Below are 23875 nucleotides of genomic sequence, written 5' to 3'. Positions count from 1 at the left end.
ACTCACTATCTTCGTGAAGAATTGTATAGAGTAGACTACGTGAACGATTACAGTCACAGACTGACGATGGTGAAATAGAAAGATTAGAGTTACTCATAGTTGACAGTAATGCCCAAATTGAGATATGAAAAATAACAGAGATGGAGCGTACCGGTGCTACTTCAGCTACAGAAGAAGAAATCTTCACGGGAGAGAAAGTTAACCCCAAAGATGCAGGAGATAAAGCAACAAGAGACTTCTCAGAAGGATAATGTATTCAGTAGACTGCATGAAAACTGGAAATAACAAGTTAGAGCTGCATGCACTACACTTCAAGAAGAGTGCTCTGACAAAGATCTTAGTGTCATGATCGAGGATGTTGAGGAGCTTGAGACTAAAGTGAGAGGTGTGTATGAGGAAATACGCTCTCAGTCAGCACCCTCTACTGAGATTAGGAGAAGGATGGACTCTTGCACAGCAGTAACGTCGGATTTGATGGGGCTACTGAAAGTGCGCATGAGTGAAGTGGGACTAGACGACAATGATGCTAAGGCAGAAAATGCAAGACTACTAAACAAAGAATACACACAGTCAATATTTGGGACCACAAACACCAAATCTACTGTCAGAAGCTGTCACTCAAACTGTTCATCACGACACCATAGCATTACAATCCAAAGAGTAGAGTTTGCTGCACAGGTGGCCGCAAAGAAAGCTGAAATGCAGATGGAAAGGGCAATTGCTACCCAAAAGAAAGAATATCACAAACTGGAAGATCAGAGAGATCTTCAAGTAATGGCTGCTAAGCTTAAGGCCTACTCTGATGCCGACTCAGGTGAGACTTGGGACGAAGAAAAAGCAGCATGCAGTAGGGCTTTGACTTTTGCCCAGAAATCATATTCGAAGTTTGTTTGTTTATTAATATTAATATTCGAATATATTCGAATATTTATCAATAAAATTTTGACCATTAAATCCCTTCAGTAAGACCTATATGGTATAAAACTTAAGTTGTATATGTTTTGTCCACCAGAGGGCAGTGTATCCGTCAATGTCAAATTGACGTTGACTGCAGCTTGCCGGGATGTAGTGTAGACAGGTGGGCTCTCAAGTTGCTGGTTGTCCCGTGGCATGAGAGTTTGGTCCTACATATTCAACATATTACTTTATCCTTACCGGTTATTTTCCCCTGTATTTTTTTCGAACCGAAATTAGTGCCACACTTTGCTTTTGAAATGGTGAGGAGTAGGGCTGGCCCGAATCCCATTTTTCAGGCTTCGAATACCCGTTGGTTTTTCCGAGCGAATATTCGAATACTCGTTCCAGAAAAACACACCATCAAAAACAACATTAATAATCCCTACTCCCTGGAACCAATTTTGATAGTATCTGCATATTTTGTTGAAGATTTAATAGCTTTTGAACGTTAATTAGTAGGCCTAAGTAAGTTGGAGTTCCTTGTTTTTTTCCCGTGGAAGCGAACAGCTGTTGTTCCGTTCCAAATGAGCTGTCCTCTGCCATCTCAGCCCTCATGGCAGCTTTTCAATTCATCCTGGAACGTGCATCTTTTCAGGGAATTTGTACAATAAATCCATAACAAATACCGACTACATAGATTGTCTTATGTGTCCATAATATATCCATTATATTGACTTCCCAAGACGCTCACGCTCTGCAGCAAGCCAGTCACAGTTGATTGGCGCGGCGCTGTAACAGAGGAAATCTCAGCCATGAACTTCCCAAATACCGCCAGCTCATTAAGTGCCCAACCAGAGAGAAGAACACGCTGGATCACTGTTACACAACTTTAAAGAAGGCCTATCACACCGTCCCCCGCGCTGCACTGGGACACTCTGACCACGTCATGGTCAACCTGATTCCTGCATACAGGCAGAAGTTAAAACTCTGTAAACCTGTTGTGAGAACGTCTAAGCAGTGGACTAGTGAGGCTGTGGAGGATCTTAAGGCGTGCTTGGACTGCGCTGACTGGGATATTTTCAGGTCTGCCACCAACAGTCTTGATGAGTACACAGATGCTGTGACATCTTATATCAGCTTCTGTGAGGACGGCTGTGTACCATCTCGCAGCAGGGTGATCTACAACAACAACAAACCCTGGTTCACAGGGTTTGTTGTTGATTCACAGACAGCTACGGACAGCCTGGTTCACAGAGAGCTACGGTTGGCAAAGGAGAAGGTGTTTCGGAGTGGAGTCAAAGACCGGTTTAAGGAGTCCAAACACAGGTTTAGCAAGGCGGTGAGAGATGCTAAACTCTCTTATTCAAAGAGACTCCAACGGCAGTTCTCAGATAACAACCCAGCGTCTGTCTGGAAGAGTCTGAGACTGCTCACCAATTACAAACCGTCTGCCCCCCACTCCATCGACGACCCTCACCTGGCCAACGACCTGAACAAACCCTGCAAGGCAACTGGACCGGACTCTGTCTCTCCCTCCACCCTCAAGCACTGCAGATCAGCTGTCTCCAGTATTTACAGACATTTTTAACACCTCGCTGGAGACATGCCATGTACCAGCCTGTTTTAAATCCTCCACCATCATCCCCATCCCCAAAAAAACAAGGCCCATAGAACTCAAAGACTACAGACCAGTCGCCTTGACCTCTGTGGTCATGAAATCCTTTGAGCGCCTTGTCCTGTCGCACCTCAAATCCATCACGGACCCTCTCCTGGACCCCATGCAGTTCACCTATAGAGCCAACAGGTCTGTGGACGATGCTGTAAACATGGCCTTCCACTTCATCCTCCAGCAGGAACCTACGCCAGGATCCTGTTTGTGGATTACAGCTCTGCTTTCAACACCATCATCCCCACTTTGCTACAGGACAAGCTCTCCCAGCTGTACGTGCCCGACTCCACCTGCCGGTGGATCACTGACTTCCTGTCTGACAGGAAGCAGCATGTGAAGCTGGGGAAGCACGTCTCCAACAGCCTGACCATCAGCACCGGATCCCCACAGGGCTGCGTTCTTTCTCCCCCTGCTCTTCTCCCTGTACACCAACAGCTGCACCTCCAGTCACCAGTCTGTCAAGCTCCTGAAGTTTGCAGATGACACCACCCTCATCGGGCTCATCTCTGGCGGAGATGAGTCTGCCTACAGGTGGGAGATTGACCACCTGGTGGCTTGGTGTGGCCAAAACAACTGGAAAAGACAGTGGAGATGGTTGCGGACTTCAGGAGGAATGCAGCCCCACCCTCCCCCATCACCTTGTGTGACTCCCCAGTCAACACCGTGGAGTCCTTCCGCTTCCTGGGCACAGTCATCAGCCAGGACCTCAAGTGGCAGCAGAACGTCAGCTGCATCTCCAAAAAGGCACAGCAGAGGATGTTCTTCCTGCGGCAGCTGAAAAAGTTCAACCTGCCAAAGGCCATGATGGTGCACTTCTACACCTCCATCATAGAGTCCATCCCCACCTCCTCAATCACCATCTGGTACGCTGCTGCTAACGTCTAAGACAGGAGCAGACTGCAGCGTATCATCCGCTATGCTGAAAAGGTGATCGGCTGCAACCTGCCGTCCCTCGACCTGCATGCCTCCAGGACACTGAGGCGTGCAAGGAAGATCACGTTGGACCCCTCCCACCCCGGACATATACTCTTTGAAACACTCCCCTCTGGTAAGAGGTTGAGGTCTGTCAAGACCAAAACCTCCTGCCACAAAAACAGTTTCTTCCCGTCTGCAACTGGCCTCATCAACAACGGCCCCGAACCCCCACTGACACTGACACGCACACTACCCCCCCTTCCCCCATCAACACCCACAGTCATCTGCCTATGATGACAACAATTTTTGCACTACTTGCATCATCACGCACAATTGTACATATATTCTTATCTTCTTATCTTATTACGGTGCATATGTATATGTATATAGAGTATCTTTAATTTATTTTTATTTTTTTCAGTACATATTTTTCAATACTTGCATTAATGTTTATTGTTTACTGTCTATTGTTTGTTAAGATCTTGCGCAACGAATACCAAGACAAATTCCTAATATGTGTAAATGTATTTGGCAATAAACCTTTTCTGATTCTGATTCTGTACAGCAAACGTAAACAAACAACTAAGCTAAGGTTAGCATTTCACTAAGCATTACTTTTCCTCCCGAGATCCCGCTAATGTTGTGTTATAAGGTAAAGGGAAACAAGATATCTATTCTTCCTCCACCTCTCTTGCTTCTCTGCTTTGTGTCACTTATAGTTTGCCTCCCTCGCTCTGGTAACGTCATGTACGTGAAAAAAAAGAATACTGATTTAAGCTTTGAATACTAATTTTCCGAACGAGCATTAGAATATTCAAATAATTCGGGCCAGCCCTAGTCAGGAGTGTAAATTTCGATCACCTCCTCGGGGGCTGTTGTTGGCGTTGACGCGGCCATTGTTTTGCTATAAAATACAAAATAGTCAGAAACCACCTACACGCCACCTACAGGAGCCCAGATGAACAATAATAGCCTCGCTAATGAGCTAATGAAATCAATAGCAAAGGCTTTACATGACACAATGGTTCTCACCAGACTCCCTGCACCTGAGCCATCAATCTTCTCAGGAGACTAAGTTAAGTTTTTGGAGTGGGGTACAAGCTTAAAATCATTAATAAAACAACGATGCAGAAATCCAGCAGACACATTTTTCTTTCTGCAGAAATACATCAGTGGTGAAGCTCTATCAGTATTGGAAGGACGCTTAAGGCCAACGACCAAGCATGGAAAGCTTTAAATACTAGATATTGCCACCCCTTTGTAATTCAGCGTGCATTCAGAGAAGAATTTAGCAGTTGGCCAAAGATTGGCTCAAGGGAGTCAGCGAAGTTGAGACAATTTAGTGATTTTCTGACAGCTTGCAACAATGCCATGCCTTACGTTAAAGGGCAACAGGTGTTAAATGACTGTGAAGAGAATCAAAAAATGCTCCAGAAACTCCCTGATTGGATAACCTAATGCTGGAATCGCTATGCCTCAAAGCAGTTGCGACAGTCTGAAGAATACCCCAGTTTTATAGAGTTCATTGATTTTCTGGCAGAACAATCAGAAATAGCATGCAATCCTGTGTCATCCTTTCAGGCCCTGGAGCCTACTGAAGAAAGGCCCTTTCGAGATTTAAAGCAGCCAAAGTCTACTGCATTCACAGAAAATGTGGAAGCATCGGACAGATCAAATACAGTGATGAAATCATACAGTCCTGTCGATAACAGTGCAAATCCTTCAACGGGATTGAAGAAAGCAAAGAGCTCAGCTTCATCCTCAAACCAAGTCATATGCATTTGCTGTGGAGAAAGGCACTTCATCCACAAGTGCCAGAAGTTTGTCAATAAACCTGCAGAGGACCAGAGAAAGTCCATATTTGACATTAACCTGTCTTCAATCAAAAAAATGTGAGACCGAAGTTAATTGTAGCATTTGCAAAAAATCTCATCCAACGCCACCTCATGAAGACCGTCCGGCTTCTACTGCGCACACATCTTCTCAGGCAAGGCAACCAGAGGAAAACTCATCCATCCTCTCTTGCCTCGTGGACGAAGGCAATGGTGGGAGAACATCCATCATTGTGCCCGTATGGATTTCTTCAACTAGTCATCCTGAAACAGAGACATTAGTGTATGCCCTATTAGATACACAGAGTAGCAACATTTTTCTGGACCAAGAGGTATGTGTAAAGACGGGGGCAGAGTTAGAATCAGTTAAGGCTTACCAATATAATGGGAAAAGATTCCATTGTTCAGAGTGAGAGAGCTAGTGGTCTTACAGTTAGAGGATACTCTTCATTAAGCTTTATTAACTTGCCACCTGCCTATACCAGAGATTTCATCCCCCTCGAACGCTCCCACATTCCTGTCCCTGAAACTGGCAAAAGGAAATCCCAGGACTGATGGATTATGCAGTTGGACTCCTAATAGGCTACGATTGTGCCAGAGCGTTGGCGCAAAGGCAAGTCCTCGCAGGAGGCGATGATGAGCCATACGCCATCAAGAGAGATCTGGGTTCTAGCATTGTTGGCAGCTCGTTGCGCATAGCAAAGTCAGCAGAAGTGACAGGTCCGTGCCACGTGTATCTGTCAAGGTACTGCCTCTATTGACACCAGCCGCAGTCTGGTGTCAATAGAGGCCGAGCCCTTGAATCAGAGCCCTTGAATCAGATTTCAAGGATACAAAGCCAGGGGATAAGAGCATTGTAACAGGATCAGAGAGCGCACGGAGGCCACAGTTCGTCTTCCCTCACTGGGAGCGTCTTTATTTGGAAGCGTAACAAAACAAAACAGAGACTTGAAACTAAAATTGAAATTAACGTCCAGGAGAGTCCTCGCGTTCTGCGATCCACGACCTGCGATCTGTGGTGGGGAACAAGTTGGACCTCTCTCTCTCTGCTCCCCGGTCTGCCCCTACTAACCACAAAGCAGGCACATAAATACAAACAATCCCTGATTGGCCTGAGTGCTGACACCTGCTCGCACTCAGGTCCAATCCCCCCAGCCAATCCGGTGCGCTCCCAACCTGCCCATACTCCCCCTGCAGGCCAGACGTTGCACGTCCCCCCACACACCCCCACCGCCCGACACATGCCGGGGTCACATCCGGCCGCCAACTCACTCCCCCCCCCCAGAGCGGGAGAGGAAGTGCGCCACGGCCATCTGCGCCCCAGGCCTGTGCACGACCCGAAAATTAAAGGGTTGCAACGCGAGGTACCACCGGGTGATCCTCGAATTGACGTACTTAATGCGGTGGAGCCACTGGAGGGGGGCGTGGTCGGAGTAGAGGGCGAACGCGCGCCCCAGCAGGTAGTAGCGGAGGGCGCCGACCGCCCACCGGATGGCGAGACACTCCTTCTCCACCGTGCTGTACTGACCCTCCCGGTCTGATAATTTCCGGCTCAGGTACAGCACCGGGCGGTCGACCCCCTCCACCTGCTGGGTCAGGACCGCGCCCAACCCCCTATCCGACGCGTCCGTCTGCAGGGAGAAAGGGATATCAAAGTTAGGAGCGCACAGGACCGACTTTCCACAGAGGGCTGTTTTAATAGCCTCAAACGACACCTGACATGGCTCCGACCACTGGACTGTATCGGGGGCCCTGTTACGGATGAGGTCGGTCAAGGGGCTGGCCAGGTCGGAGAAGTGTGGTACAAACTGCAGGTAATACCCCGCCAGCCCAAAGAACCGCCTCACCTTTTTCTTGGTCCTGGGCCGAGGGGAGGTGGTGACCCCTGCGGTCTTCGCGACCTGTGGCCGGAACTTCCCCCCCCCTAGGTGGTACCCCAGATATTGGATCTCCCTCCGCCCGATCACGCACTTCCTCGGGTTGGCCGTGAGCCCCGCCCGTCTCAGCGACTGAAGAACGGCCGCCACCTGCCGCATATGCTGCTTCCACATTCCGCTATAGATGACGATGTCATCAATGTAGGCAGCAGCATACGCGGCGTGGGGCCGTAACACCCGGTTCATCCGCTGAAATGTGGCTTGGGCCCCGAACAACCCGAACGGAAGCAACTGGTTCAGACCGAGCGGAGTGGAGAAGGCTGTTTTTTCCCGGGCTGCTGGAATCTGCCAGTAGCCCTTCTTGCAGTCCAGAGTCGTATAATAGGTGGCCATACCAAGCCGGTCCATGAGCTCGTCGATCCGAGGCATTGGGTAGGCGTCGAACTTCGACAGCGCATTTACCCTACGATAGTCGACACAGAACCGGACAGACCCGTCCGGCTTCCCCACAAGCACGACGGGACTGCACCAGTCCCTGTGAGACTCCTTGACCACACCGAACTCCAACATTGTTGCCAATTCGCGCCGCACCACATCTTGTTTGTGGACGACAGCCTGTAGGGGCGTGTCTGCACCGTTAAAATGGGCTGCGTGTCGATGTTGTGAGTAATTAGCGGGGTGCGACCGGGCAGGGGCGAAAAGACGTCGGCGAACCGGAGTTGCAGAACGGCAACGTCCCGCGCCTGACTCCCTGAGAGACCCTTGCCCTGACCGACCGGGGGGATGGGGCTGGGCTAGGGACGTCCGGCCCATGCTCTTCCCTCTCCGTTAACGTTGACGCAAACGCGACAGGGACCGCATCATTCCACCTCTTTAGGAGATTGATGTGGTAGACCTGCTTGTTTTCGCCCCTGTCCGAACGCGCTACCTCGTAATCCACGTCCCCAACCCGCCGTGTGACCACAAAGGGCCCTTGCCACTTCGCGAGTAATTTGGTGCTAGAGGTGGGCAATAGTACAAGGACCTTATCCCCCGGAGTGAGATCACGTAATCTAGTCCCTCTGTCGTACAGGCGTCTCTGACTCTCCTTGGCTCGGGGGAAGTGCTCACGTGACAATACCCCTAGTGGGTGAAGTCCATGATGTACTGGATTTCGTTCTTGCTGTCACTGGACCCCTCCTCCAAGTTTTCTTTAATGAGGTCCAGGACGCCCCTGGGCTTGCGCCCATCTCATCTCATCTCTCATCTTCGTCCGCTTATCCGAGGTCGGGTCGCGGGGGGAGCAGCTCAAGCAAGGGTCCCCAGACTTCCCTTTCCCGGGCCACATTGACCAGCTCTGACGGGGGTATCCCGAGGCGTTCCCAGGCCAGTGTTGAGATATAATCTCTCCACCTAGTCCTGGGTCTTCCCCGAGGTCTCCTCCCCAGTTGCCAGATGCCCAAACCACCTCAGCTGACTCCTTTCTAAGTAAAGGAGCAGCGGCTCTAATCCGAGTTCCTCACGGATGGCTGAGCTTCTCACCCTATCCCTAAGGGAGACGCCAGCCACCCTTCTGAGAAAACTCATCTCGGCCGCTTGTACCCGAGATCTCGTCCTTTCGGTCATCACCCAACCCTCATGACCATAGGTGAGGATAGGAATGAAGATCGATTATTATAATCATGAAACAATTTGATGTAGGTAGATTATGTTATTTCCCTCCTCTCGCTCTAAACCTCTATTCTTTCATTTCTCCTTCGTTCTTATTCCTGTTTATTACTGTAGTCGATGTTACGAACGTGCACATATTTTGATTTATTTGGTCAAATATTGTATAGTATTTATTTTACAAAAGTACTCGACGCCGATGCTCTCAAACCAAACTCTGGTTCGAGGGCATCGTAGACCATCCATCGCAACTATTTGAAGTGATTTCATTTGAATTCTTGAATTATGCACAATGTTGTAAAAACGTCAAGTAATGTATGATTTATCACCTTAATTAGTACATATATTGAATAAATCTTGTCTTAAATGTACCATGGCATAAAACTGTGTCTTTAAATATTTATTATTTTTCTGGCCGATTTCTCCAGGTGTCGCTGGTGACCCATCCTGACCTTAATCTCTTTCGGTCCTGACTCATCAGCTAACACTTAATTAGATTATTATCCATTAGTTAACTGTTAATTAACTGCCATTGATTCATGTTCAATGCATTAACTATTTTTAATAGTTGGTTAAATAATGTAACCTAATTACATTAATTAATGTAATTAGGTTACATTAAGAATAGAGGAATTACATTCCTCTATTCTTTCCAGGTCTGTTTATGGGAAAAACAAACAATTTCGTTAACTACTTTTTGTATTAACACTGTATTATGTAAAACACCAATAAAAAGAGTTGTCGTTTTATAAATAAAAAGAAAATACAAATAAAAAGTACTTCCGAATCCTATCTCGCTGAGCCATCAGCTGACTGTTGTGGACTCTCACCCTGGAACCCCACCCTGGAACCTCACCCTGGAACCTCTCCCTGGGACCTCACCCTGGAACCTCACCCTGGAACATCACCCTAGTACCTCACCCTGGTACCTCACCCTAATACCTCACCCTGGTACGTCACCCTGGAACCTCACCCGGGTGTCAGGCCAAGGAGCTCCACCTGCCCGACACGTATTAAGGATGCTGTCTAGAATCATGGAACTCACCAGGACAATGAACTGTCCTTGATAGCCGTAGATTGTACATTCAAGCAAGATTGTAATGCATGAATGTGTTGAGCACATGGGACACAGTGTTGTGAAAAGCAAGACACCAGAGGACTATCAGTCATTGACAATCATTTGATACCACAGTGATTTCCTATATTTGCTACGTATACATATCACTTAAATGTATTTTTAGAAGGTATCTGTTGGCAAGGGCATAGCTTGTGAAGTCATCGGAGTCATATTCCAATGAGTACCTACCGCAGGCACTCGTATACAACAGTCTGTCTCATCAACATCCTCCATAATGTGGGGAATGTCCATCATTACTTTGGGTTGGGGGCAGACAGCGTGCAAGCTTGTTACCAAATACACACAAACACAAACACACGCATCAGGATAGAAACACACACACACACACACACACACACATCAGGATTCATACAAACACACACACACACACACACACACACACACACACATAGACACACACACATCAGTATTAATATAAACACACACACACACACACACACACACACACACACACACACACACGCGCAAACACACCCATACACACATACACAAACACACATATGCACACAGACTCTTGCATGGACCAGGAGTCCTGCATGCAGTACTCGCAATCACAGCATTAGCTGCCTCTGCCCTCCACCCCACCCCCTTGCTCTCTCTCTCTCTCTCTCTCTCTCTCTCTCTCTCTCTCTCTCTCTCTCTCTCTCTCTCTCTCTCTCTCTCTCTCTCTCTGTCTCTATCTCTCTCCTCTCTCCTCTCTCCTCTCTCTCTTTTTCTCTCCTCTCTTAGTCTATCTGTCTCTCTCTCTCTTTCTCTCTCCTCTCTGTCTCTCTCTCTCTCCGTCTCTCTCTCCTCGCTCTTTCTCTCTCTATCTCTCTCTCTGTTACGCCTTTTCTCCCTGGCTTCCCTTCGCTCACTCCCTGGTACCATCCTTCTCAGTCCGTGCTGTACATTCCTGCTTTAAACAGCTGTCTGTGGGATCTCCATGCGGCTCTCCATTCTCCTACCTGCGCGACACACTTGCGTTCTGTTCAGCTGCCCTATCTGTCATCTGCAGCCATGCGTCTGGGGATCTCCTCCTTCCTGTCGGACATCCTGAGCACCTCCAGCAACGTCTGCTTCTGCTGGACCGAAGGCAAGGTAAATGCACCATGTTTTCTTTCTCTCTCTCTCTCTCTCTCTCTCTCTCTCTCTCTCTCTCTCTCTCTCTCTCTCTCCCTCTCTCTCTCTCTCTACAGCACAGCTCTCAGGATGTGGCTGGACACTGTAGTTACACTTTGCTTAGCATTATGCACAGAACAGCTCTGGCTATGTCCCTTTATGGTTTGAATACTTGCTGAGTAGGCCGGAGAAGATGAAATTGAATTACTCATACTCATGCACTATGTGTGTGGTGTATGTGTATGGTGTGTGTGTGTGTGTGTGTGTGTGTGTGCGTGTGTGTGTGTGTGTGTGTGTGTGTGTGTGTGTGTGTGTGTGTGTGTGTGTGTGTGTGTGTGTGTGTGTGTGTGTGTGTGTGGGTGTGTGTGTGTGCGTAGGGTAGTGCTTGTGTGTGTGTGTGGACAAGGACTGCAATGTACATAGCAGGGATGGGCGGTGTCCTTGCTAATCTGCAACACAGTGATGGTGTGGAGGGGAAGGTCAAGGGCTTCTTATACACACAAAAACACAAACACACACAACAAACACGTACACAAACATAGACAACGTGTATGTTTATGTAAAAGTTGGTTGGAAAAGCATGGTCTTCACTTTGACGATTTGTTTATTTGACATTAAATATAATGACTTTGTATTGTTGGTGTCTTAGTGAGATAATGATAGATGATAGTTGTGTTTCTTTTGCGAAAATCAATTGTTGCCTTTTATGTCAACTTGTGAGATCCTGAATGATCTGGTAGGGTCCGGATGAATTTTCTACTCATTAAATTGAACAAATGTGACTCTGAATACCAAAAGGTGCAGTGGTAGTAGTAGTAGATGTGAACATTAGCATTGAAATTAAATGCAAATGCAAATTTAAGGGTCTCCAGAATATAACAGCAGTTTTGTAAAGGAATTTATTTAATATCAGAAATCGAATGTACTTCTGCAACAAAAAACACGTATCTGTTAGAACCTTAAAAATACACATAGCGTGTTTGTACATTGTAATGTAAACATAATGCAGATAATGTCCCCACACTTGTCTGACCAGACTTACAATATTTGATGTCCTTGCCTGGAAATGTTAAACGAAGTAAACCAATGGGGCCAGTGTATTGTCATTTAACAACGACTTATTTAGCTTGTTTTCTCTTCTCATCTCTGTTGTCAGAATAGAGAGTTGAAGTGATGACTATTCTTATAGAATAGTCCAATATTATTTGTGTATGTACATGTTACTATATTGATTATTTTGTGTGTGTGGGGGAGGGGGGTTCTGCGTGTGTGTGTGTGTGTGTGTGGGGGGGGGGGGGGGGGGGGGGGGGGGGGATTTAATCAAGAGGTGAATGGTTAAATGATTGAATGCAATGGTATAATTTAATCTAAGAGTATGATGTAGTAGCTTTGAGATTTGAATCTCCTGAAGGTTTGGTGTATCGTGGAAAGGTTTCTGCGTCTAATAAGGTGCAGAGAGATTATCTTAAAGGGCCAGTAGTCTTCCTTCCTCTCTGAATCTTAACTGTAGCTTTGTGTGTGTACTATAGTTTCCAAAATGTATTTGAGCTTACAGCAACTTTGGGTTCTTAAATATTATACTTAAACTATTTCTCGGGAACAAAATAGGTGTGTTTGAAGTGATTTGGAATTGGGATTGTGATACAATTTGGGGTTCTGACCTAAAGGTTGTACTGTCTGGTGCAAACAGCGAAAAGGCTGTGGAATTTCATTAAGATGCTCTTCAAAAATATGAATGGAGGTATTAAAATAATACACCAAAAAGGACGTTTCAAATGGTTTAATCAGTTGATGGAAAAGTTGTAGTTGCAAGAAACCACATGACTATAGAATAAACACCATCCATCCATGACTCCAAGACCCATGAAATCAAGCATCAATTTTCTTATTTAGCAGGCCCATTTGTCCAAAGCGTCTTGCCATGTGCGCATTCAACCATGACCATGCAACCCAAAAGGTGAAAGAATCATGTGTTCATGAAATGCATGAAATTCATCATGTAAGCAAACTGTTCCATTATGCTAAAGTGCTACATTATAGTAACAAGATGCAGTCTGAACAGATGAGTTTTCAGTATGTGTAGGGTGTAGGTGTGATTTGTAGGGTTGCAGCTGTCCTGATGTCAGTTGGGTTGAACAAAAGTTGAACTTCTGTAGTTTAAAGACCGGCCGGGCTGCTGATCTCTGGATGAGCTGCAGAGGACGATTGGCACATGCATGCAGACCAACCAGAAGGGAGTTGAATTGGTCCAGATACAGGATGACCAGAGCCTTAACCAAAACCTGCGGGTCCTACTGAGTGAGGAGCGCCTCCTGATGTTGTTGTCGCAGCAATGTTTGCAGCGAAGAACAGCTAGTCAACCAGTGTCTCACCCAGGTTCCTCGCTATCAGAATCACAGTTGTCAATATTAATGGAGAGGTCAAGGATGGGGGATGCTTTCTCTAGAAGAAGAGCAGCTCAGTCTTGTCAAGATGGAGCTTCAGGTGGTGTGTCTACATCCACTGAGAGATGTCAGCCAGGTACGCAGAAATGTGTGAATCTGGTTAGACTATTAACAGGCTTGAAAACAGAGTTGATACTTGATTCAAAGAATTTAAGTTTTTAAAACTCTGACATGTTGACTATGTCAACATGTAAACCCATCAGCCCAACGCTGATTGTCACAGTACGTAACTTTGCTATTGGCCAAGTGACATAGTGGAGCTTTAACAACCAATGACAATGGTAGAGCCTAGTATAGTTTCAACACCTAGGGTTGCGCCAACGCTATGGGAACTTGAGGCCATTTTTAAACATTCAAGTGAAGGCCACTTTGGAATCATATTTGGTCATTGGCAGAGTTTTCCGTGTCAACCTCCTACACTTAAAGTACACACCTTCTACAGACAGCTTTTGTTAAGTATTTGCCACAGACATTTAAAGATGCTAAGGTGTGAGATCTATCTTTCACACCTTGGTGCCTGGATTCACACAGATTAACATGCATAGAAAGAATGCCTTCACGAAAAGGAGAATGAAGAGATACAGGAAAGGGGATGAAGAAGAGAGGAAATTACTGCACATGCAGAATATGACCACAGGTCGGAATCTAACCTGGCTCGCAACAAGGCATGTTGCTAAATGGATGGGCCATTGAACCTCCCCTAACGCATATGTAGCTTGTAGGTGAAACTAGACTTATTCCTGTAAAGTTGTGGTGAAAAGTGTGCTGTTCTCTTGTCCTAAACATTGATCAATATTGATACCCACAGGATTCCGTCCATTCATTTTTATATCTCTCTTTTTAACTGTCTCTCTTTCAGCTGCTCCTCATAATTTTTCCACATAACTCACCACCATTATTTTAGCATATCTTTTATATCAAGTTTGACGTTCATCCTTTCCCTCCCCGTTTCTCTATTTTTGTCCCTAGCCAACACTAGTGCCTTTGGTGCGTGTGCGTGTGTGCGTGAGAGTGTGTGTGTGTGTGTGTGTGTGTGTGTGTGTGTGTGTGTGTGTGTGTGTGTGTGTGTGTGTTTGTGTGTGCGTGTGCGCGTGTTTGTGTGTGTGTGTGTGTGTGTGTGTGTGTGTGTGTGTGTGTGTGCGTGCGTGCGTGCGTGCGTGCGTGCGTGCGTGCGTGCGTGCGTGCGTGCGTGCGTGCGTGCGTGCGTGCGTGCGTGCGTACGTTCCTCTGCAGCTCATGTGGCAGTGCTAATTAGCCAGGCCAGATGGATATGGTGACAGCGTGTTACATTTCATACTGCAACGTTACTATGCACACAGAAATGCACTACTACAGAACCAGTGGAGTTCTGCTGTGATGTATAGGTCTACTTTAGTGAAAACTGAATCTGTGGCATTAGGACAGCGGAATATCTGCCACATGTTAAATGTGATGACATGATGGTATTTCTCTACCCACAATGCCTCTGGGATTTTTGGACGCGAGGTTAAAGCCAAAGCTGGCAATAATTGCAAGGGAGAAACAGGAGGGTGAATTGAAATTACAATAGATCGATTATTTTTGCATCGCCTCCAACCTGAGGAAATGGTAGTTAAATTGGAATGCAACAAGAAGATTCATTGATGGTATATTGAGAGAGACACCTGGGTACACAAAGACATGGACAGCAGAGTTTATGTCTTAATATTCATCAGGCTGCTCTTTCTATTGCTATAGCTCTTTTTTCTCTGTCTAGATAGACGCAATGCAGTAATCCCTCTGTTACACTCTTCAAATACACATTGCTCACACCTTGATACCTCGCACCTCCCACCAATTTGATGTTGTTTTTATTATAGTGACCCTATCTGAGTTTTAATGCCACTTAAGAAAACATAATCTCAGTGGCTAGGTTAGAATACTCAAATTGAAGGGGAATATTTGTCTATAAGTGATATGCCAAATGGCATATATATAATGCTCCGTTAGCATGATCATACAGCTTGCATAAAAACCATGTATTTGCAATGTAGTGTAATGATTGATCATCATTTCTGAAGATCGTTGAATACTTGTGCCCTTTTCTGTCTGACACACAAGGTTGGTTATAGACTTGTTTTGAATGTATTTCTTAATGAGCCAGGACTGCTCGTCAATAATACATAATGTAATTGAAGAGGTTTGTGTATTCCTATGATTTATTTAAACAGGTTTCAAGTACTGTTTAATTTAAAGCATGTGAAATTACAATGAAAGGATGTCTGGAATACTTTCAGCCAATTTACACCCAATTTCTCTCTATATTCCCTCTATTTTCACAGATAAAAAAAGAAAGTCACTGTATTACATTTACAAAGCCAAACTATTTTCCTGGGTTTTATCCTTGTTGCTCATAATCAAACTTTAAAGATCCCATGGCATGAAAATTCACATCACACGACTATATCCACGGTTGTGATGTCTACCAGCTCTGCAAGCATATGTTGAGCTTCGTGTTGGTTCAGGCGGCCACTGGGGGGATGGCTCAGCATTTCATGACAGCTGTCATGGCAGAGGAAGGCTGCTTATAATCCACAACAGTCAGCTGATGGCTCAGTGATTTAGGATTCAGAAGTACTTTTTATTTGTATTTTATTTTTGCATAAAAAAACGACAACTCTTTTTATTGGTGTTTTGATCTTTACTAACTTCGGATCAAGCAACGACATCGTGCATAAACGACCCAGCCCCACACTCACCAGTCATCAACTGGCGAATCTAAGCTATGCTTTCTTAGAGCTGTGTTGACAGACGACACACTCATCATCACTGTTCCTCTGACAGCTGCTCGCTGCTTAGCTTCAAGGCCGCAAATAAATCACCACCCCCCAGCTCCACCCTGTCTCCCTCTTGTAGTTATGTTATCTATCTTGTTATTTATGCATACTGTATATGGGACAACCTTGATACTCCACCTACCAGTTAAATATTTTACCTAAAACTCTTTCCTTGTTATGCTAGCATTATGTCTGTCCATGATGGCACCCATTGCTCTCTGCTATCCATCCCTAGATGGATGGATCTATCCCTCTTTCTGGGTTCCTTCTCAAGATTCTTCCGTAATATGAGAGAGGTCTTCCCTGTCCTTCAGAGGGCTTAGGGTTAACCAATTACAGGACGTAAGGTGGCGTCATATTGGCACAGCACGTTTTGTCCTGTGCAAAATGTACACCTGAATGTGTTGTCTTGTGCATGGTGAAATTTTGCATGTGTATCATCACATATTTGCACATGCCAAACCAACCGAACAACACCAGAAATGACAGATTTACTTCAGCAGGAATTGGTACATTAGTACTTTACCTACGACTGATGTGCATGAGGCAGCCTGGGATTGGACAGTCTCACATGTGGATTGATCAGCTCATTATCTACTGCTGTGGTGTCAGAACTAGAATCTGTAAGTGCGACGTCTTATGACCAGAGTGGATTAGCAGTCAATATACGGAACGAGGGAGCTCCCAAATGGGACATACCAATTGAACCCAATAAAGGGAACAACCTGGCTTATACAGAAGAGTTGGCAATCCTATTCACTGCATTTTGAGAGGTTATCTGGTACTGATATGTCAGTAGTCTGACAGCAACAGTAGCTCAGGAGGATGAGTGGGTTGACTGGTAACCAGAAGGTTCTTGGTTTGATCTCGGTCTCCTCCTAGCTGAGTATCAAGGTGTCCTTGAGAAGGACACCTCCTTGATACGTCATTAGACTCTCGACCAGCAGGATATCTTGTGGACAGGATCTATGTGTTGATCACATAGATCCTGCGATTGATCATCATTTATGAAGATCGTTGAATACTGCGATTGATCATCATTCATGAAGATCGTTGAATACTTGTGTCCTTTTCTGTCTGACACACAAGGTTGGTTATAGACTTGTTTTGAATGTATTTCTTAATGAGCCAGGACTGCTCGTCAATAATACATAATGTAATTGAAGCGGTTTGTGTATTCCTATGATTTATTTAAACTGGTTTCAAGTACTGTTTAATTTAAAGCATGTGAAATTACAATGAAAGGATGTCTGGAATACTTTCAGCCAATTTACACCCAATTTCTCTCTATATTCCCTCTATTTTCACAGATAAAAAAAGAATGTCACTGTATTACATTTACAAAGCAAAATTATTTTCCTGGGTTTTATCCTTGTTGCTCATAATCAAACTTTAAAGATCCCATGGCATGAAAATTTCACATTTCCCTGTCTGTCATCATACGGGGAAACTTTACCTCCCCTTCTCTTCTTTGCCCGCCCAGAATATTTGGCACGCCAATGAGACAATGAGCTACGACTGTACACTTCTTTGTTATTTGGATAACCGTTCTGCTGTTGGTGTTATGGCGCATAACACGTCAGGTTCTTTGACGTCTCTATTTCCACAACGAGACTCGTAGTGGGTGTTATATCAGCCATGGTGGAGAAGGAATTGGGGGAAAGGAACTTTGGCTTTGACTCCCTGAAGTACATGAACCGCGACATGGAGGAGAAAGGGATTGTTGCCCGCGATTGTCTCCCGCAGAAGCCCCGCTGCCCGCTTCCGAGACGGTGGTGCTTCAGCAGCGGGGCTCCGGCTGGAGACAATCGCGGGCAACAATCCCTTTCTCCTCCATGTCGTGGTTCAGTCTACTTCAGATTGATGTGAATGTGGAAGAACCAGAGACGTCGGAGAACCCGACGCAGTCGGCTTGAGGCGTACACAGCTTTTGGCCGTGATAAAATGTATATATGATATACTGTAGATATCGATTTATATAATATGATATTATTTAGACATAGAGCTCCAGAACTGTAATACAAGTGTTCTGTAATACACTTCTTTGTTATTTGGATAACCGTTCTGCTGTTGGTGTTATGGCGCATAACACGTTGGGTTCTCTCACGTCTCTGGTATTTCAACAACGAGACTCGTAGTGGGGGTTAACTCAGCCATGGTTGAGAAGGAATTGGGGGGAAAGGAACTTTGGCTTTGACTCCCTGAAGTACATGAACCGCAACAAGGAGGAGAAAGGGATTGTTGCTCGCAATTGTCTCCCGCAGGAGCCCTGCTGCTTCCATGTCGTGGTTCAGTCTACTTCAGATTGATGTGGAAGTGGAAGAACCAGAGACGTCGGAGAACCGGACGCAATCGTTTGAGATTCATAATATCATCTGGAGGCGGACACAGATTTTGTCAGTGATAATATGATATAGATATCTATGTATGATATGATATGATTTAGATATAGAGCTCCAGGACTCCCGCCAGAGCACGCGGAGTGTTCTAGAATATTTACAGAACACGGCCAAAGGCTGTGTGCGTCATTGCGATACATCCACTGTAAACAGAGCATATGGTACCGTGGCCCCCAGCTGCTCTTGGCCACACCCCCAAATCCTCCTTGACCCGCCTCTCTCCTCCTCATTTGCATTAAAGCTACAGACACCGAAACGGCGAGTATGGGGAAAGCTCAATGTGCGACTGGCTCGTAGTGGCTGTAATTCTGCACCACAGCTGAATTTCGGGAACGTCTTCAAATACTGTGTTAGGGGCCCACTAATATCTATACTAAAGCATCCATAATGTAGCATGCCATGGGACCTTTAACCATACTTGTGCAAGATGATGGAAGATGTGCAAATAGATGTTTTAAAATAATCAACCACTGATCGAGCAGTCTTTGCATAATGGCAAAATACCACTGATTTGAAGGTGAACTTATACAGTAATATGAGCAATAACATAAAATGTGCCACCTCAGCTTGTTTGCTTCCTGCTGTCCTGATTCCGATTACTAGTGTCAAATAACATACAAATGTAACCATAGCACATACAATCATGTTGTCATTATCGTAGTCTTAAATGTATGTCTGTCTGACTGATACATATTCTGGGTTGTTGAATTGTCTAATGATGTGCAATGAAACCCAAACCATTCACCAACACACTTCTCCATGCCGGAATAGGAACCCGACTGCAGTTTCTTCTACAGCCGCGCTGGCCAGAATCGCTCTATAAATGGCTCTCCATACGAGGGTATAGGGGGCTTGGTTTCGGTATTAGGTTAGAGATGCTTAAGTTAAGGTGTAAGCTTACATTTGGTTAAGTTGTCTTAAATAAGAGATTGTTCATTTGGGGTATTAGGCTAAAGGTTGTTACATTTAAGGTTAGATTAGAGCTAGTCTGTATTTCCTGTGTTCAATCCGAAGACATGTTCTTTATCGCATGCGATGGCCATATGGTGCAATTGCGATCGTTTAGCATGGGGTTATTTCAACAGAGGGGTCATAAGTCAAAATTTTGCAATGGCTTCCCAATATATCCCCCTGTTTTTGTCTCATCAAGATTATGTTGTCAATTTTGCATTGGTTTTTATTGGATTTATGTTTTTATTTGGAGATTTCCTTTACTAATACTATTGACCAAGTTACTGATAAGGTGTTGTGCTATGGCCCTAAAGTACTATAGGCCACCAACTGATATTGCAACAGGTGGTATTCACTCTAGAACATGATTTTTATTTCAGACAAAATGAAACCGTCCACTTACGTTTATGAGTGTGTTTGATTTTGGCATTTGTTCTAGCTTTATTTTCTCTAAGCAATAGTATCCACATTTATTATTTCACTTGTACAACAATCTCAGAGTTGTTATCTTTCTATTGGACCAATATAACATATTATAGCCCTATCAGTTGTGGAGATTCACTCAATGTAGGGTTACGTTAAAATTTCTGTACGTTAATTTTCAGAAGTAGCCCTACTAATGAAGAGGTTAATGTGTTTACAATTTTTTTGCAACCTTATAAAAACAATTCTCAAAATAACTCCTTTGTTCAGAATTATTCCAGGAACTGAATTTCCATATTAAATGATGACATTGCACGCTTTGGGCAGGGATAAAGCCCTGGTATTATATATATAGGCCTTTATAATTGTGAATTGCGATTTTTATCCAGACCTTCGACTTTCCCCATTTTCCTTTACCCATCTTCTCATTTAATATCATTTGCCTAGCTAAATATAATAAAAAGTATGACTCTTTATTTTCCAAGCATGTTGCAAAGATACATAGAAGACAACAACATAAACAGAAAGACAAGCCCAATGATAAAAAAATAAAAGAATATATATATATTTAAATAAAAACTGAAACAACACGGGGTGACACTACTCCACACTGAATACCTTCAACTCCTCTTTTCCTTTCTCAGTCCATTTAAGTGCTTAACCCATCCTTTTTCTTAATTGCAATCTCGACCAGAATCTCTCTCATTTTTAATCAATAGCCTATGGTTGCTGCTCTCAGTAAAGTAATTCACCTGAGGGAGGGGTCCACCTCAGGCAGCACCGCACAATCTCTGATATCATATAATTTGCCAATGGGGAACCTCCCTTCCTTTTCAAGTGGACCGGCCCATCTCACCAACGAAATGGCCCACTTTGTTGGATGGCCGGATCAGCCGCTGTTCTTTTTCTTTACTTTATCTTTTTCTACGGTTAACAAGTAATCACAGCAGTCAGGTCGGCCCAGTAGTAGAAAATCCTAACAGGCTTTCTGGCACATGTCAGAGCGTCCAGATGGCCGAGCCCAGCCTGGCTGCATCGTCTTGCTCCATAAATCTGTTTACAATTGCACCTTCGACATACTCATACTCAGGGATCAGGATGCATGCTTCTGTAGCAGCTTGGAATCTCACAGGGTATTAACACATAAGTCAATATCCCTGAAATTGATTTTATTCCGACCCTCCTTTTCGACAGGTGCCTGGGAAGGAGATTTGGGAACAACACACAGTTACATTACAGAAGGTGAGTTCATAGGCATAGCTCAATGGCAATGCTGGCTACACGAACGGTTATTCCTGCCATTAAATGTGCTATGGATACCATTAAAGAGCTATCGTTTTAATGTTGGAAATGCCATAGCTGTCCGTCAAAGTCTGAATGCAGATCAGCTCAAATCTCTGTAACAAAAAACAAAAAAACAACGAAGCTTTTTCCTTCGATTCAAATTTTTTTTACCAATCAAGTTGCTGGATGTGGGGAACAGTAAGTGTGTAATTGTAGTGTGTAATACTGAATACAAACTCGGACAGCAGTAGTAAATTGTAATAAAGTTTTTGTAAAGTTTTCAAACCAACACTGCGTAGACTGGCAGCTGTAGAATGACACTTCCTGTGCGGTCAGTCAAGTTAAGCTATAACAGAGTAGGACTGCTGGGACCGAGATGACTAACTACCTTATTTCCAGAGGACAGGATTCAAAATCTGCAGTCTCAAATACGCTACACTACAAATGTGTTTTTCAGTTTTTCAGTGCCTTTGTAATGAGATGAGGCAACATTACCTTAGACATTACCTCATTTGCGGCCATTCCTCAAACTACAGGGTCTCTCTCCCCTGTCTAGGCATGGACCTTGCTAGTGGAAGCTGTTACATCAGCATGGGAACAGTGACCCACCCTCTTGTTCTCTATGTGACTACTCTATTCTAGGACCCCCAGATGGGATTTGGTCTGGCTGTGTCTGGGGGCCAGGACAACCCCAACATGGAGAACCAAGACACCTCAATCATCATCTGTGACGTGTTGCAGGGCAGCCCCGCCGACGGACTGCTGTTGTAGGTTTATAGACGGATCCTTACATAACTCTAATGATTAGCTCATCACGATGCATGAATGCGTCATCTGATATTTGCATTAGAGACATAAATGGTATTGATTAATTCAAGGCTTTAGAGACATACATGGTGTTGATTCATGTCCTCGCATCAGATTAATAATCATTTTTTGGTAGTTCATTTTATTTGCTTTTTTTTAAAGATAGATTAGGCTTAGCACATGGGAACCACTCATATAGAACATATGAATCTTTAACTTTTACTGTGGTCGTATATTAAATACTAAATGTATTGTGTATTCTAGCAGATTATGTTGTATCTCGTTTAACATCAAGCCCTGCTGAAATGTCCAATTGTGTGTTTGTTTGAGTGTGTGTGTGTGTGTGTGTGTGTGTGTGTGTGTGTGTGTGTGTGTGTGTGTGTGTGTGTGTGTGTGTGTGTGTGTGTGTGTGTGTGCGTGCGTGCGTGCGTGCGTGCATGTATGTGTGTTTGTGTGGGCGCACTAATGACCTAGTGAAAATGACAGAGTGATTCAGGTGAACTCCATCCCCATGGATAACGTGCCTCATTCATTTGCTGTCCAGTCACTGCGGAACTGTTCCAAGGAGGCCAGGATAGTGAGTATACAGGCCATCTCACACCAGAATGACGATACGAGACTTAACACTGCGGTGTCGGAGCATTTCAGTGTTGGTGTGAACAATCTAGGTTTATAAACTGGTGCCACTAGCTAAAAACATAACATAACCCTTAAATGGAAATCCTGATGGGTCATTTGACTATAGAACTGTTTGAGAAGTTGTCTGGTTGTTTTGATATCAACAGTCAAGTTTAAAGTGATTTCACTATTAGAAACATTCAAAAATATGTATTTTTTCCCCATTCTAGTCTTTTTTGTCTGAACCGTCCTTAACACAGAAAAAAAATTGTAACTAATGAGCAACATCCAGCCTACTAATGAAATCAAAACCTAAATCCCAAAACACAATCAGTCAGCCAATAACCACAGTAAAGTACTGTAGTGAACATGGAGGAAAAGATGACCAACAACATACTTGATACACAACACACTGCCTTCATTCTAGATAGTGAAAAGACCACGCACAGTGACGGCCGACTCCCAGCTCCAGCCCTGCTCCACCGGCGGCGATGACTACAACAAGGCAGACGAGGACAGCGGCTGGCACCATGACACCATCCTCAGCCATCACGTCGACAGCAGGGGATGTGGGAAGAACGAGGAGCACCGCGACAAGAGCCTTAGTAGGAGCCGGGAGAGAGAGGGCTCCCCCGGGGGAGAGAACCCCTCCAAGAGCGCCGGCTGTAGCCACAGTCCGGGACCCAATGCACACTGCCACCGATGCCGTCCGTGGAGGAAGGCGGCCGGGGAGGCGGAGGGCGCGGGGGAAACCCTCCACCTGAGTGGTAAATATGAGTGTGAGGCCGGAGAAGTGGGGGAGAAGTATCTGTCTCTGGCCAAGAGCTCCCCTTCCCGGGAGAACCCCAGGGTGGCCGGGCCGCTGGAGCCGCTGGAGAAGCCTGTGAGTGTCGTGCTGGTGAAGAACACACCCTATGAAGGTAGGAGAACAACCGCTGGTGTCCACAGGCTCAAGGCCAGCGTTGTTCTGTTTTCACACTCTGACACGTGTCACGGTGTAGTTACCCATGTGATAAACACTGTAACAACCGGTTCGTTGTGCAAACGCGCAAGCGGTTTTGGAGAGATTGAAGTATAC

General features: G+C 45.0%; 1 protein-coding gene across 2 annotated transcripts in view; it reads left to right on the top strand.

Moving 5' to 3' along the window:
• Positions 1–10733: 10733 nt before the first annotated feature.
• LOC115545965 (tight junction protein ZO-2) overlaps positions 10734–23875 on the top strand; it is a 34004-nt gene continuing 20862 nt past the window's right edge. For both annotated transcript variants that reach the window (XM_030359505.1, XM_030359506.1), the window contains exons 1-5: positions 10734–11055; positions 21283–21330; positions 22015–22139; positions 22654–22756; positions 23225–23717. In XM_030359505.1, coding sequence (XP_030215365.1) covers positions 10975–11055; positions 21283–21330; positions 22015–22139; positions 22654–22756; positions 23225–23717 — 850 coding nt within the window. In that variant the 5' untranslated portion in view covers positions 10734–10974. The remainder of the gene's footprint in view (positions 11056–21282; positions 21331–22014; positions 22140–22653; positions 22757–23224; positions 23718–23875) is intronic.

The sequence above is a fragment of the Gadus morhua genome, chromosome 6 (assembly GCF_902167405.1).
Source record: "Gadus morhua chromosome 6, gadMor3.0, whole genome shotgun sequence".
NCBI classification, from domain to species: domain Eukaryota; kingdom Metazoa; phylum Chordata; class Actinopteri; order Gadiformes; family Gadidae; genus Gadus; species Gadus morhua.
This window is presented reverse-complemented; position numbering and strand designations above follow the sequence as displayed.